The 16721-nt window shown below is 37.5% G+C and overlaps 1 protein-coding gene across 1 annotated transcript in view; it reads right to left on the bottom strand.

Annotated features, from left to right (window-relative positions):
- The window catches only part of LOC127655537 (cytochrome P450 4B1-like), a 31204-nt gene extending 21144 nt beyond the window's left edge, over positions 1 to 10060 (bottom strand). Inside the window, exons 1-7 of the mRNA XM_052143425.1 lie at positions 9775 to 10060; positions 6733 to 6877; positions 6577 to 6621; positions 5611 to 5738; positions 4601 to 4725; positions 4161 to 4315; positions 276 to 382 (exon numbers count right to left, since the gene is read on the bottom strand). Coding sequence (XP_051999385.1) covers positions 276 to 382; positions 4161 to 4315; positions 4601 to 4725; positions 5611 to 5738; positions 6577 to 6621; positions 6733 to 6877; positions 9775 to 9975 — 906 coding nt within the window. The 5' untranslated portion in view covers positions 9976 to 10060. The remainder of the gene's footprint in view (positions 1 to 275; positions 383 to 4160; positions 4316 to 4600; positions 4726 to 5610; positions 5739 to 6576; positions 6622 to 6732; positions 6878 to 9774) is intronic.
- Positions 10061 to 16721: the final 6661 nt, after the last annotated feature.

The raw sequence follows: 16721 nt of genomic DNA, 5'->3' as shown, positions 1-16721 counted from the left end.
GATGTGTTTCTCACTTTTCTCGTCTGTGCTTTTTGGAGTATGGACCTTCAGAGCTGAAATATTCTTCTTAAAATCTTTGTTTGTGTTTTGCAGAAGACACATATGGGATGGCATGAGTATGAGTAAATGATGAGAAAATTTTCATTTTTGGGTGAACTATCCCTTTAAGTGAGGTTTAAGAGTCCAAAAACCCAGAGAGCAACTGTATGCAGGATTTTAATTATTCTTCATTGAGCATAAACTTGAAAATGTGTAAGTGCATGGGAATGTCATACTCGGGCAGACAGAAGAATATCCAAAAAGTCCAAATATCGTTTCTTTTTAAAGATGCTCTGTTCTCTCTCAATCTTCAAGACTTCCTTCCTCTTTCTGATAACTTCCTCTAAAACATATTAAGATATTGGAATGACAGGATAGTTTCTCTTTTTACAGACCCATATTCTGGTTTACCCAAGAGATAAAGCAGGTACAATGTAACTTGTGGCAGGCCCAGACTGAGTACTTGCGTACATTTTTGAGAGAAAATCACTGGAATGAAAGTAAAATGTGCCAAATGGAGCTGAAAGAACTAGACTATAGTTAATATAGGAATAAACTGAAAACATAGATAATATCTATCAGGATCCAGCATCACTATCATGTAATGTGATATGGTGTGAGGCTATACTAAGCCCAAACCCTACAACTATGCGTTTATAGCGTTGGTAGCTCATCCTGATAGTTAGAATATTTTTTCAGGACAGCGGCTGTGGATTCTCAATGCATTGTGCGCCATATATTTTTGATCAATCACAGTCTGCAGCATTTCCCACAGTCCCTATACACCCCAAAGTACCTTCTACAGAGTAGGAGCTAAAAATCCCCCAAAAACGGCTCAGAGGAAATATAGTTCCTTAGGTGCAAAAGCAACAAAAATTACTAGTTCAGGGAAAAGTACCTAAATCAGGCTTTATTACTGCCAGTGGGAAAGGGCCTATAGATGTTTTATAAGTATGTTTCAATTGGGAAAAATGCAAATGTATTGTTTATATGTGATTCAATTATTATACTGGATTTATATTATATACACAAAATGATATCAAAAGAAAAAGAGCTTTTATTAAATCATTTAAATCTAAGGTCAAAACATACCTGGAATAAACACTGTCTGGTCAAAAAAAAAAAAGATATGTTTGGATTTAAATAAGCAGATATTTAAGAGCCGATAATTGGATCATTATTGCAGTGATAAACATATTTCAGCTGGCAACAATTATTCCAACCCAAACTGATGCAGTGTGTAGCTTCTTGTTTCTTAAACATGTCGGAAGACATATCCTGTGGTCATGGAAAAGATGTTACTTTGTTTCAGAAGGGGCAAATTATTGGCCTGCATCAAGCAAAGAAAACAACTAGGATTGCTGAAATCACTGGAATTGGGTAAGAACTGTCCAACACATTATTAACACCTGAAGGATAGCGGTGAACCATCAGCTTCATGGAAGAAATGTGGTCGGAAAAACATTATGAATGGTCATGATCTGAGATCACTAAAACGCTTGGTGAAGTCATATCGTAAAAGCTACAGTAGAACTCACGGCTATGTTTAATAATGAAAGTAAGATCATTTCCACACACACAATGCGACGAGAACTTACAGGATTTGGACTAAATAGTTGTGTGACCACAAGAAAGCCACTTATTAGTGAGGCTAATCAGAAAAACAACTTCATTTTGCTAGGGAACATAAAGATTAGACTGGAGAAATGGAATATGGTCATGTGGTCTGAGTAGTCCAGATTTACCCAATTCCAAAGCGATGGGCACATCAGGTTAAGAAGAGAAGCACATGAATTGATGCACCCATCATGCATAGTGCCCACTGTACAAGTCTGGGGTTACTTCAGTTGGTCAGGTCTAGACTCAGCAATGTTATGTGGCAATAAAATGAAGTCAGCTGACAACTTGAATGTACTGAATGACCAGGTTATCCCATCAGATTTTTAATTCCCTGACGCCGCAGGCATATTCCAAGACAACAATGACAAGATTCATCGGGCTCAATTTGTGAAAGAGTGGTTCAGGGAGCATGAGGAATCATTTTCACACACGAACTGGCCACCTGACTTTAACCCCATTGAAAGTATCTGGGATGTGCTGGAGAAGACTTTACGGAGTGGTTTCTATGCGGAATGGTGGCCCATCATCAACACAACATCTCTGCCCAAAATTAAAGCAACTCTGGACAGAAATAAACGTTGTGACGTTGCATAAGGTAGTCAAAACAATGCCACAACAGATGCACAGAGTAATCAAAGCTAAATGTGATCCAACAAAATATTAAAGTATGCGACTTATTATTTTTTTTGGCCAGGCAGTGTATATAAAAAGTGACAATGTGAATGCAAAATGTACATTTTGAGTAACTATTTTGTTTATTATTATATTCAGTTTTGTTTTAGATGTGTACGATCTGGTCTCATGACAATTCGTATTACCGTAATTTCCGGACTATAAGCCGCAACTTTTTCCCACGCTTTGAACCTCGCGGCTTATACAATGACGCGGCTAATATATGGATTTTTCCCGCTTTCAAATTTTATGAAAAAAATTTAAAAAAACATTCTGTGACGTGCTCAGTTTTTTGGCGGCTTGAAGCTTTCATTAGACCAATGAAATTGCCGAACGGGTTAAGGTCAAAACAACGTTTTTTGTTTACTGTTTAGATTAAATCGAGCGCGCTCAAACTTCCCATCATTCTGATTACGGTAGTAATTTTGTCAACCTCACCATGGCAAAGACATGGAGAAACGAATATGATGCTGCTTTCAAGTTGAAGACGATTGACACCGAAGGAGATGACTTCAGTGGTTTCATGTGCACAAGAGGAGGAAGATAGTGACCAATGACTTTCTTGGTAGGCTACTATTTACTGCAAATATTTTATTACATGCCGTGTGTGGCAGCGGGGGCGTGGTCAAGCGCCTGTCCGTGAGAGAAAAGCTGTAAGGGCGCTTACACCTGCGCTAAATTATGTCTAACACCGGTGTCTAATTTCAAGTGCCCTGCTTCACGTGTCCTTCTTGGGAAAACTGTCACACGGGCACCAGTGTGACAGTTTTCAGCAGGGCACTTGGTGTTCCAGGTAAGGCTTTTAATGGCCACAGCAATGTTTACAATCAATTTTATAAAGTTTCTCAATTCTTCTATGCGCCAACACTAGACTGACGTGTGTCACTCTCTCAGCTCTGTGGCTGCTGCCTTTTTATGCCGCTCTCCCCATGCTTACTGAAATTAGACACCGGTGTTAGACATAATTTAGCTCAGGTGAAAGCGCCCTTTATGCTTTTCTCTCCCGGACGGGCGCTTGACTACGCCCCTGCTGCCACACCGTGTTTCGTTAAAGCCTATTTATTTTTGTTACAAGCCGTGTTTCGTTAAAGCCTGAGTAAAGTTCATTTGTTTCAATGTACCAGTAGGCACCTGCGGCTTATAGACAGGTGCGGCTTATTTATGTTCAAAATAAAATTTTATTTAAAAATCAGTGGTTGCGGCTTATATTCAGGTGCGCTCAATAGTCCGGAAATTACGGTAATAGTATGAGATGGTGAAATCACAAGAGTTGGCTCACAATGTAATTACGATTTTTCCTAACTTTAACCACAAACCTAAAACTAACCATTAATTTAATAGGAAAATAACTTTTGTTTATCACAGGAATAAACATCAGTGTTTGGAAGAAGACGAGGAAAGCATATTACAGGATATTGACATACATCAGCCATTTCTATTGCATATATAAATATGGAATTAGTAACCACATTTCTGGTTAGGATGCCAGCTAAATTTTGGTGTATTTGAAATACTGTTTATTGATTGGTTGGTCTATATGGAAATATAAGTTTAACTTTTCGTATGAACCAAGTCGTAAGATATCTTACAATTTGGTAATCTCTTACAAATTATTACGAGTTGTCATGAGACAATATTGGACGTATACCCCTGTGTTGTTTCTATTGAGCTAACAGTCTTTATATTGTTATATGCACTCTTGTTTGTACAATTTGATGTTTTCATTTAAAAAATAATTATTATAAAAGGAAAAAAGATTTCATTTAATTTTCATGTGGGCCTGCCCATGAAATGCATGACTGTGTTAAAGTTACTGTATCAGTGGATACCTGTATGACTGTGTGCTATTTTGGATGCCTTCCTGAATCTGTATCCATGTGGACTGAGATGAAATATGGTCTCGCTGTGATACGGAAAGAAGCGGAACCTGAGGTTCACCAGTTGACACAGCTCATACACTGCCTTAATGTATGGGTTGCTTCCACTGCAATGAGATCAGTTTGAATATCAGGGTTCCCACTCTTCTTAACTAATGAATTTCCATGGATTTTCCACGACTTTCACCACTGTTTGTAATTATTGAATAAGGAGTTTTACATTTTTATTCCAAAAAAAAAATCACTATAGAGATTTCAATTACTTTTCAGGGAAATCGCAATTAAATTTTTTTTCCAGGTTTTCCATGACAGTGGGAACCACAGATTATGGGATGGAAAGATGTCAAATAAATAAATAAATAAATAAATGTTGTAAAACAGTACTAACTGACCTCTCCGTCTGGCAGTTACTGTTGTAGCTGAATGCACATTTCATGATACTGTCCAGAGTCATGAGACTTGCATAATGAAACAATTCAAAAGACTCCTCTGATTTAGCATGAACGTCCCACTTATCCTGAAAGAGACAGAAAAATAAATGACAAAAAAAGGTTTTTATTTATTAAAAGATAAGTGTTTTATGTAATTATAAATGTTTATAAATGTAGATTTTGTAACAATGGTGTTTGGCCATTGTTTGATTTCAGATGAATATAGCACACACATATATGGACTAATTTTATGGTGCTTATTATGAAGAAAACGTAATGATAAAAAAGATTTGCAAGCTTAAGAATTTTTTTTTTATTTAGGGCTTTCGATTTAACGCATTAATTCATTGCAATTAATTATACAACAAAATAATGCATTAAAAAAATGTATGCAATTAATCATGTCCCCGGACTTTAATAAGGAACATTCCTTTTATCTGAGAAATTCCCAAGTGCCACCTGTTTTCTCCAGGGGGCAGTAAGCAAAACTCGCTGAATAGGCAATGCGCAGCTCATACAGAGAACAAACCTCACTTACCAACAACAGAAAACACAAGACAAGATCAGAACTTGTTCTTGTGTACAATCACAGCTTGACGGATCACAAATCCGCAGGCAGAGATCTCAAGACATGTTTTTCTAAGTTTCAAACTTCATTTAACTTGACACAGCAACTTAAAAGCGGTATGTTTATGTATGTCGCAATGCAACCACGACGGTCCAAAAGCATCCATCTGGCAGTTGTACATTGACTCAACCTTAAACAAGCCCAAATAATAAATATAATAAAGGTAAGAGCTGTCTTGCCGCTGCAATCATGTTACAATATTAGGAGTTCTATCTTTACTTTACGGGCATGTTCTACTGCTGTGCTACATTGAAAAAATGTTTTTAATGTCATTAATTTATCTTCATATGCTTGTTTGGAATAACTTGACAGTAGTAAATAATGACTAATGTTTAGTACTTACAAGCATAATTTTGGTTGAATCAGCAATAAGTTTCACATAAGGCTTCAAAACATCATAATGGAAACCAGGAGTGATGAGTCTTCTATGACGAAACCATTTTTGTCCAACGGACACAAGTAAGCCCTCCCCTGAGGAGACAACAGTTAGCTGCAGTTATAACAATTCAAATGGTAAAATAATCAACCATCCTTAAAGGTAAAGTGTGCAATTTTGTTAAAAAATTTCTCTTATCCCAGCTGACTCAACTATAAATTTATAATACTATAATATAATATAATATACTATAGACCGTTTGTTTAATTCCCCTGAAATGTATAACTCTGTGGCCCTAACTAAAGTGTTTGTTTAAGCTTCCCATCAGCCCGACACAGCAACATTGACAACCAATCCTCCCAATGGCGGGGGAGCATTCAGGAAACCTGTCGCAACCAGTCATTAAGGTGCACTCAGTAACTTTTGTCTCTGTGTCATCTTGGACTTACAGTGACACCTAGTGGTTTGGATGCAGCATCATTTAAAATCACTAGTTTTCAGTTTCAGACGTCATTGTAGAAACGTAGTATTCACAGTCAGCCATGATTACTTTAATCAATGAGTGAAAGTGTCAAATAACAGGACAGTTACTGAGATTAAGTGAGTAGAGTTCTGCTGGTCATGTGATTCTACTATGGCGGCCCCCATGTGTGGACCCTCTCCATGTAGAATAAAATGGCTTTTATAAGGTTACTGATATGACTTCATTTTAATGTGAGTGCTCATGATATATTGCAAATGTACAATTCATGTCTGTAGGATTTCAACTTTTTTAATTAGGAAAAAATTACTGAATGCACCTTTAATTTGCACTTTTGTTTGGTAACACTTAAGTTCCACAGAAATGACACACTTCAACTTTAAAACTGTGTTCAGATAAAAAAGAAAATCCCATGCAATACCAGAACATTATTTTAATTTTTGTGATCTTACCTATCCAAGGGACAAGAAAGGTATATGAGACGTCATCTTTTGGTTCTGCCATACAATAAGACAAAATAAAGTCATTTTAGAAATGTTTCTTTTGTTCATTATGATTTGAGATAAAAACAGAATATAAATCATTTGTTATTCAATTCAGATCAGCACCTGTTGATGCCAGAAGGGTCTTCACATAAGATGGGTGATGGATATTCAGAAAGCAGACTGATGGGCCAAACCACATTGGAAAGGCAATGGGATACTTCTCACCCCATGTGACAATCTTTGCCATATCTGTTCCATCCTGGTGAAACTATAAATATGAAATGTGCAACTGTTATAGGCAACAAAACATATCTCAAGAAAAAGGCTACATGAATAATTGCAGTAAATTAACTTCACGTGAATCCTTTCAGTTGCATTATCCCTTGCTGAAGAATGTGAGCCTAATGCAAAGCTGTTCTGTTTTATTGTCTAACAATATAATTATGTAATTGTATAGTTGACGTGAATAGCCAACAGCTCAGGCATGAGGTTAAAGAGATACATGCATTCATACATTTTATAGCACTAACAGTGGCGGTGGTGTCCCTACTGAGATCAGACATTAACTTCCTTATTTTTATAAATTAATAAATAATAATTAAATGATGTTTGTGTAATTGACCAATGTTTACTATTAGCATATTAGGTCTATAAAATAGCCTAATTTATCAAGACAGGCCACATTTTATTTTGTGATTTGACTAAATTGGACTGTACTGACCTAAAGACAACATTACTGCAATAAATTATATAACATTTAAATTGTATTATTTAATTATTTAATTAGTCCAACTATAAATTCTTCACAACTTATGATCTGGCACAAAAACACGATCTCATTTCGTGTGACATTAAATGGGTGCAACATTAAATTAACCTAAATTCACACAAAAAAGTATACTAAATTGAACATGATTTCGCTTCAGAAAAGAAGATGTAGTGACTTCTACGCATGGGCAGAAGTGAATCATCGGTGAATCGTTTATTTGAACTGATTCATTACAACTGTCCGAACAAACCGATTAACTGCAATGTTTTGGACTTTCCATTACAACATTTAATTCAAATAATGAATCATTTATCACCGTTCATTTACATGAACCATCCGAACGAACCGACTCACTTTGACTTCCTATGTAGGTACATTCAGAGCCATATAGAGAGAGAGTTGCGACAACTCCATTGACTCCAATGGAACGTTTTTTTTACAGCAATGGCGGCTCGTGGAGCCTCTCAATAGTTCAAGGAAGTAGCAGCAAACACATGCAGCGCCGTAGAGATGAAGCAGAACAAACTGTTTGCGACGCACTTTTAAAAGGTGAGACGTTTAAAGAATAATATTATCTTATTCTGTATATTATCAGTACATCTAAATAAAAATAACTTGTAAATTAAAACCTTATAGTTGAGTATTACTCATTAAATTAGGAGATAAGGGATGTTATCGAATAACTAACAGATTAGGCAAAGTTAGTAACGAACACCCTATTAATTGTAAAATCTGTTCTCTTGATTCAGTTTCATCCATCGTTTTTGGAATTAGAGAACCGAGTCTAAACATATATGTTTTGCAGGGTCAGGTAAGTTGCATATTAGTTCAATATAACGTTTTTTCTCCTCTCCATGTCAGTGGGGAAGCCATACATTCAGACACCTTTCTCTGAGCTGATTGGAGCATCCCCATGCAGCACAGCAAACCATGGTGAAGACTACGTAACGACAACATGAAAGAAAGGACACATACAAAATGCTTGGCATGCTATTTAATTTATTAGAAATGTATTCATGAATTGCTGTAAATAGTTATTGCATTTATTTGAATAAAAATACAAATAAAAAGTAATATCAGTAATATATTATTACAATTTAAAATAACTGTTTTCTATTTTAATGTATTTTAAAATGTAATTTACTCCTGTGATGCCAAGCTGAATTTTCAGCCTCATTACTTTTGAACGGCAGTTTATATACTGAGTATGCTTAAGTTGTTTTAAAGCTGAATATATTGTGTATATGAATAAGTATTGTAAGAATTATACATTAGATATATGATATTTATAATACATAAATAATTATATTACTATATAGAATTGTAAACAATAAGCTTCATTTCACTAAATTTTACATTTACGTAACTGCTGCTAATAGTTAATAGTTCATTGACCAATTGTGCGGTGCGAGCTAGAAATCACCTGTCACCAGCCTGTCTCTGTACTATCTGAAAAGTCATAAATATGAGATTAGTTACCATGAGAATAGTGAAAACAATGAACATGAGGTAACATAAAAAGGCAACAGAAACCCTAGCCTGAAATAAGTTGAGGCAAATAACGGTAAGCGAACACTAATCCTCAAATATTAGCTGATTTGATCTTTAAAAAACAACATTGCTGTAACAACATACTCATGCTACATACATATGTCAGTGTGTTACATAAATATATAAAATAAATGCATTTATTGACTACTAATTACCAGAAATCGCAGTTCTGTCACTCTACTCTAACAGTTTGAAATGCCCGCCAAAGCACTTCCTGGAACTATCTGAAGTCTACGTGAATCACGTGAAGATCAAGCATTTAGAACTTCCGTTGTCGCAACTCTCTCTCTATATGGCTCTGGGTACATAACATTCTGTGCGGTATTTTCACACAATTATTTAAATGCACATTCAGCTTGACATGAGGTCGAACTTTAGACTTTCAAAAGCGTTTGAGCTTCTTTTAGAAAGACGGAATCTGTTCAGTGAACAATCAATATTTTGCACAATGCATTAAGTAAGTTCCCTGTACTGAAGGCTACGTCACGGTGTAGGGGTAACCAGGGCAAGTTCGGGGGCGGATTTAGTGATTTGGGGTCCTAGGCAAAATACAGGAATGGGCCCTCTTCATTGTTATTATTTTTTTATGATTATTATTATTTTATTATTTACTGTGGTATGCTATGAAAATAAGTGGTAGCTCATTCATTCACTTAATTACACCATTTACTTCAACGAAACAATCTTTAATTTATTTTATTGACATAAACTTTGCAAGCTTTGGCAAACCACACCAGGCGATTAATTAATGCATTTTTAAAAAAACAAAACAGTGGACTGGAGCTAAAGCCCCAGTGACAACTTGCCCCAGACTCTACGTTCTACAAATGGTTTCATCATTGTACCTCTTTAACATGTCCAAAGAGCCAGTGTGCCGGTGGTCCTGGAAACGGCTGCAGTATTCGCACCCCTCTCCGTCTCTTTATAATTAATTTAACAACTACTAACAAAACATACACGAGAAATGCGAGTGCGAACATTTGACACACACACATTGTTTCCAAATAAAACGGCATTATGCGTCGGAGAGATTCGTAGAGGTTCATGTCAACAGCTCGCCGCTTCGGTTCTGTTCGTGACGTGTTCAGTGTTGCCAACTATTTTCAATGGAAAGTAGCTAAATGTCGCCAGATGACGTCATGCGTCATTAGCATATTAATGACGTCATCGCGTCGTATTTGCATTCTGCCTAATTTGTCGGTACTGTAGCCTACTTCAGTTTATAATAACGGTTGTCTCCCCTAAACCGTGCTCATACTGTTTTTATATAAGTATATAGCCGAATGTCCAGTAAAACGGTTCTCAATTACATATTTTCTGTTAGACAACGGAACGGAACTTAGCTAACGTTACATGTTTATGAGTTTGAAGAAGGTTTATTGTTGTGTTTGGATAAGTAAAATGTATAGAGTCTGTAAATATACGATCTGAAGTCGGAGAGTTCAGAAACCGAACCGGAATGAACTAAAACTCTGATTAGTAGTGAATATAAGCGCATGCCAAGAAAAAACGGTCACATTAAATGTTTTGAATTAAAACAAAGGAGAAGGCAGCTGCTATGTGATCACTGATTGGTTCCTGCTAACACAGCGTGCACATGCGCAGCTCATTCATGTCTATGTCCGCTGGCGTGCAGTCAACGGAATGTGCTGCTCCTCTCAGCCGCTCACTGAACAGAGCAGACGCAGCGGGAAGTAAGACCTCACGCTTGCAGTACTGGCGATATTTGGAATTTGGAAAGTTGCTAAGGTTTGTCCAAAAAGTCGCTAGATTTGTCGCTAGTCGCTTTTTTGAAAAAATGTCACTAAAGGGGTCTGAAAAGTCGCTAAAAATAGCGACAAAGTCGCTAAGTTGGCAACAATGGACGTGTTGGGGCAGGGAGGGAGGGAGGGAGAGAGGTGACATGTTGGGGCAGGGAGGAGAGAGAGGTGACGTGTTGGGGCAGAGAGGGAGGGAGGGATGGGCGGACTTGTGCTGGGAGTAATTTTTTTTTTTATATAAATTGGATTTAACAAACAATATTCACTAGGCTTCCTGAGAGGGTTTTGTTGTGATTTCATACGTTTCATTAACCTGTACAAAACAATAACGGTGATGATACTGAAGACATATATTTTTATTTTTATTTATAATATATCACTTTATGCTCTTTTTACGTTCATGTTCTAATTCCCACACAGTGTAGAATTAGAACGCATGTTAACTGCACTTAAACTCGAATCTAAGGGCAAACAAAAACAAAGGTTACACAGTTTCATTAATTATTAATGTAGTCAACAAACGCTGTAGGATATTATGGCCGAATCTCCTGTCAAGAGCATGATTGGGTCATTTCACCTAGGGTTGTAGATTACAGGGGGTTATGGGGAAAGGTTGAGAGGTTCACTTGCCACTGCATAAAAGCTTCCCTTGCTAATTGCTTTATTTAACAACTACTCTGTTGTCGATTTTGTATTTGTATTTAATGTTCATCTGGTTTCTTGTGCATCTTCAGCTGGAGACGAAATGAACAAACGGAACATATTAAATCTTTATTCATGGAAGTTTACATTTCACCCTAAACTGTAAATTATATTTTGTCAGGTAACCTAGAAATGAGCTTCATGCGGAAACTTTTAAATTAACTGCTTTTATTTGATTCAAAAACCGAACTTATCAACTGAATCAACCTGAATTTATTAGGTTAGGGGTTTTCAAATGGAGGTCCAGGGACCCCAGCGGGCTGCAATGGGTACAAAATTGTGTATTATTACATTTGAATGATTTCTTTAGGCTTTAGTACAATGATAATATAAAGGACAGTTATTAATTTGGCTTACAAATTGTTTTCTTAACAATAAATGGGTCTTTTTACCTGAAAATATACAGTTGTTATACTATATTTTCGCAATGTGATCATCATATTAGATTACACCAAGAAAGGTATTTATTTAGGTCAACAGATGCTGCTCTTGGTTTGGGTTGGACCAACAGTAAATGATGACAGAACATTCTAGCATGATCTCATGAACATTATGTGACAGTGGCAACATTTTTGTAAAACTAAATTATGTGCTTCATTACAAGTTTGGCTGCAATATCCCAGTGAAATGTCCAGTACAGGGCCAAAAGCGAATGAAATGGTGTCGTAATCAGATGAGATTTTAAAGATGAATGTTAGATGGAGGTTTTAATGAGTAAAACATACCTTCCTAAACAAAAACTTAAACCTAAACCTAACCAATAGTGCTGTAAAAGCAAGTGTGACATGAAAAGTAGTTAAAGCAGCCACATAATTTCGCATCACTTCTATGACACTTTCGTGGCGGCTTGCATCTTTGGCTGGCCTCATTTAGTTGAGCTACCACAGAAGTTATTTCCAGAAGTTCAAGTGTTTTGATATCACAACAGAAAAATACGTGTATGAAAATTCATAATCAGACGTTGTATTCGTGAATTATGTGAAAGTGATTTAAAAGCAAATTAAATGTGACAGCTGTTGTAGCCCGTCTAGTGTTCATTTCACCAGGAAACTGCAACAAATCAGAGCGTGGCACGTAAAAATAATTTTCCAAAATGTTTGTTGAAGTAACTTTCATTCTATGAAACTAGGCTGCAATATACAGTACATTTTAGGGGGGAACTAAACCTTTAATGAAGATTCAGCTTCATTAAAAAAAGAAAATAATGGGGGGCCTGGGTAGCTCAGCGAGTATTGACTACCACCCCTGGAGTCACACGAATAGAGTGAAGCCTCCACATGCACTACTTCTCCGCGGTAACGCGCTCAACAAGTCATGTAATCAAATGCGCAGATTGATGTCTCAGACATGGAGGCAACTGAGATTCGTCCTCCGCCACCCGGATTGAGGCGAGTCACTATATCACGCGAGGACTTAGAGTGCATTGGGGAGATCTTTTTTTTTTTTAATAGTCGGATTCAAAGAACTACACTACCCATAATCCTTAAGACAGATCCACCAATCAGAGAGTATTGTGCCCCATGTTTCATTTCTTAGAACTCTTTATTAAATAATTGTTGAAAATCCCTAAGGAAAACATTAATATGAAAAATACATACGGAACCAAGGGAGGTGAAAATAAAAGGATGATCAATGTTACTGTTATTATTGACTATTTTTGTTACCAAAAATCTATTGAGAATGAGCTGAATTCTTCAGTTTGCCCACCCAATTCCTGTACATGGTGTTTCAGTGAAGGTGTCCTCTCTTTTTTCCTTCCAGTTGATGATTCTCTGGATGTTATCTATGTGTTTATGATATGCCTGCAGCATGCTGAGTGCTTGAGTAATGCCAATACACACCTGAGCCTTCTGTAGCCTGTGCACCAATGCCAGATTACATGCAACCTCATATGCACAGTCAAAATATACACGTCTCATCACACTGCCTCTATACACATAAACACACACTTGTTAGAGGGATACTGTTGGATGCCTAGTCAAACTCTCAGAATGTGAACAAAGATCTTGTGCATCTATAATGTACAGTAGAAACAAATGACAACGTGGTTCAAAAATCCAGTGAGCTTCCTAGCTCTCTACTCCCTACATCTAATACAGCATCCTAAATTAAATGGAACCTTATAAGTGATGGATGTGGACTGCGTTACATACAGTATGTAGCTAGTGAAGTGAAGGGCACAGGAGACTCGACTCACAACGGATACCAATGGAGTTTGGTGTTATTATGTTGCTAAGCTAACAATGAATAAAATATACAGCACACACAAATATTGGTTAAAATAGATGCTGCCGACCACAACGAGGTACCTTAGAAGGTAGCATAATGTTACTGTCTGACTTTTGGAACAGCTTTGACATTGGGTGAGTGCCTATGATGCCTGTCTATGAAGTAGACAGCAGCTCACTAGATTTTGTAAAAGACCTTATTAATTCTTAACTCAGCTTAATTCGAATATGTCGACATCGAGGGCACAAAGACGAGTCAACTCGTCATGGAGCTCATCAAATAAGGAGAGAGACTGATTTTGAGTTCCTTTTCCCCGGCCACCAGGCCACAATCTGTTAGTTTATTAGTAACTAATTTTGATAGTTTGGGGGTCTCTTTTCATGTGGCCAGTCTAACTGTAATCTGGCCACCGCACTAGTAACCACCTCGAGCAATTCCTCAACCACTTTTTCATCACTCGAGGAATGCTCAGAGGTAGGCAACTTAGAGTCTGCGGTCCCAAGAGTTTCATTGTCCCTCTCATGAACTGAAGAGGTGCCGAGGCGCACTTCGAGATCACGAGAGGGAGCGGTTGGATCTGGAGAGAGAGCGAGTGATAGGGACGAACCCATCTCTCGCTCCTCAGCCAGATCCATACGTGAGCCCCAAGATGAAATGGTGGGGGCTGGCTCTTGGAAGTAAGCGCGATGAGCATGCAGCATCTTCACTGTGAGAAGCTCACAATGCTCACGCCTGTCTCGCTCCAACGCAAGAGCAGCGTGCTCTTCCCCAAACAAACAAAACAAAACTGGTATGTGTCCGATTCAGCCATATGATGTAAACAGGGAAACACGCACTGTTTGCTTTGTTTATTGCTCTTTTCTCTCTTTGTCTTTAACACTTAAGTAACAGAAGAAAGAAGAAAAAGTTTTCTGCACACTGCCTGACAAATCTAACTCCTATCAGAGGAAAATAAAGAGTTTGAGAGGCTTGAGAAGCACAACATATCACAGAGTGGTCTGAAGACAAAAGACCTGACGATGCACCTGTGGCACATCTATTTATAGCCCTGGTACTGGCGCATTCTGATGATGTCACCAACAGAGGCTATAAATTCAATTCAATTTCATTGACGTGTTGCACACATATTCATGGCTGGTCACTCCTTAAAGACGTTCCCAAAGAGCTGAATCAAGCACAGCATTAAGTGCAGCTTTTTATAAGGGAACAGATGGTTGCTGTTAGTCATAGTACATGAGTAGATATAAAGATGTATTATATATTTTCAGAATTATCGGGGTCCAAGCATCAAAATAAAACAATAACTGTTGGACTTTTAATGTTTATTGCTCACAAGCTAATACAATTCAAATATATTTACAAGTGTTTTCTGTTTCTCCCTTGTATGGCGCCACCTTTTGGCTAAATGGCATCAAACTGTGCATACCTACTAAAGTTCATGCCTTACGTATGTATACAGAGCCTTGCACAAGTTTTGTGAAAATCTGCCCTTTTTCTCATGTGTTATATACATTTTAAATAAAGTAGACCATGTTCAGTTGTTACTTATTGAAATGTGACTCAAGGAAATCTTCTTTCACTGGTTGCATTCCAATCAGATGAAAACCGATGAACTGGTTTCTATATCATATCTTTCATAAAATAAATGTAAAAAAAAATCTAGCTCTTTAGCGCCACCAACAGTCAAATGCATGCATGTTTTATTCCCTGAGTAGCAGTTGACCGTGTATTTGTGGTGGGAATATCTAGAGGTCTGCGTGGGCCTCAAATTAAAGCCTGAACCCAGTTGGTACCGCATTATCCAACCAGGGTACATTTCCCATTCAACAACATAACATACTACTTAACCACCATAGTACGAGAAATTACGTTGGAGAAATTAACTTGCTAGTAATGACTGTTTCCAATACAATAGTAACTTCCTGTCACATATTCATCATTTAAACTACGTTGGTTCAACAATATAGAGCTGTCGTTAATGACATTACGAAGGGGTGGAGTAATGACATCTGTGGATATCAAATTATTATAGCTCATTTACACGTACCCCCAGAAAGCTGCTGAGGACACGAAAGCTGCATGCACCAAGTAAATGTGACAGATACTGTACACTGTGCTGCAATAGTTTCCCTTTCCATCAGACTTCGGGATTCCCCGACGCACATGAGCACATATGCACATGCGCACTCTTCAAAAACATATAAGCACTCCACTAATGGCTTAACCTTGACACATGCCGTGTTCTCCGATAGAAACTGTGTGTTAAAGCGCTTTCTCTTAACAGCCTTGAATTACGCCGTTTAAGGCATTAGTGTTTACATTCAATTGCAGAAAGCTGCTTTCCGCGAAACCCCAGAAAAAGCAGTTTTCTTAAGTGCATGTAAACATGGGTAAAGTTTTGACAGAATGAAAGATATATATGGAATGATGATATAGAAGCATCAGTGAGTGAAATTACGTCCAGCAGAAGAAGAAACTATACTTCTAACCACAGATGGAGAGGTGTTGTTTTAGGAAACACCAAATTGTTGAACTATGATGGTAATGGTTGAACTTGCGAATATTGTTGGCTAACAATGCTTTTTGGAAACGCACACCTGGTCCAGTCATATTTTAAGGCTGAGCACATCCCCAACCCGAAATTGTTCACTCTCTATACTCACTCTCTAATTTCTTCTACATGCAAATACATTTGTTGTACTATTCTGTATTTTGTTGAAGCATCGTAGGCAGCCCCTTAGCACACCAAAGCATAAGGAAAAAAATATTGGCTGTTTATCAAGCACTGACATTTCCTGGGGGAAGGACAATCTGTGGTTTTCTGTCCAGTGTGTTTACATAGAAAAACAATGAAAAACAGCACACACTCACGCAAAAACACGTTTGGTGTAACCAGCCGCTATCTCATCTATTTGTGCATCTTTTTGAATTATTTACTAATCCGAACCCAACCTGAATCCAAAGTTATACTTGGAAAAACTGACCATAACCCAGCCCGAAACCCTATGGTTAGCAGACCTCTAATGCGTGTGCATTTACCTTTGCAGGGATTTGGCAATGGCTTCATAAGCTCTCCTCAGGCTATTTGTATATTCAAGTGC

This window comes from Xyrauchen texanus, chromosome 15 (genome assembly GCF_025860055.1).
Source record: "Xyrauchen texanus isolate HMW12.3.18 chromosome 15, RBS_HiC_50CHRs, whole genome shotgun sequence".
Lineage (NCBI taxonomy): Eukaryota > Metazoa > Chordata > Actinopteri > Cypriniformes > Catostomidae > Xyrauchen > Xyrauchen texanus.
Note: the sequence above shows the minus strand (reverse complement) of the source record. Positions and strands in the feature narration are given on the sequence as shown.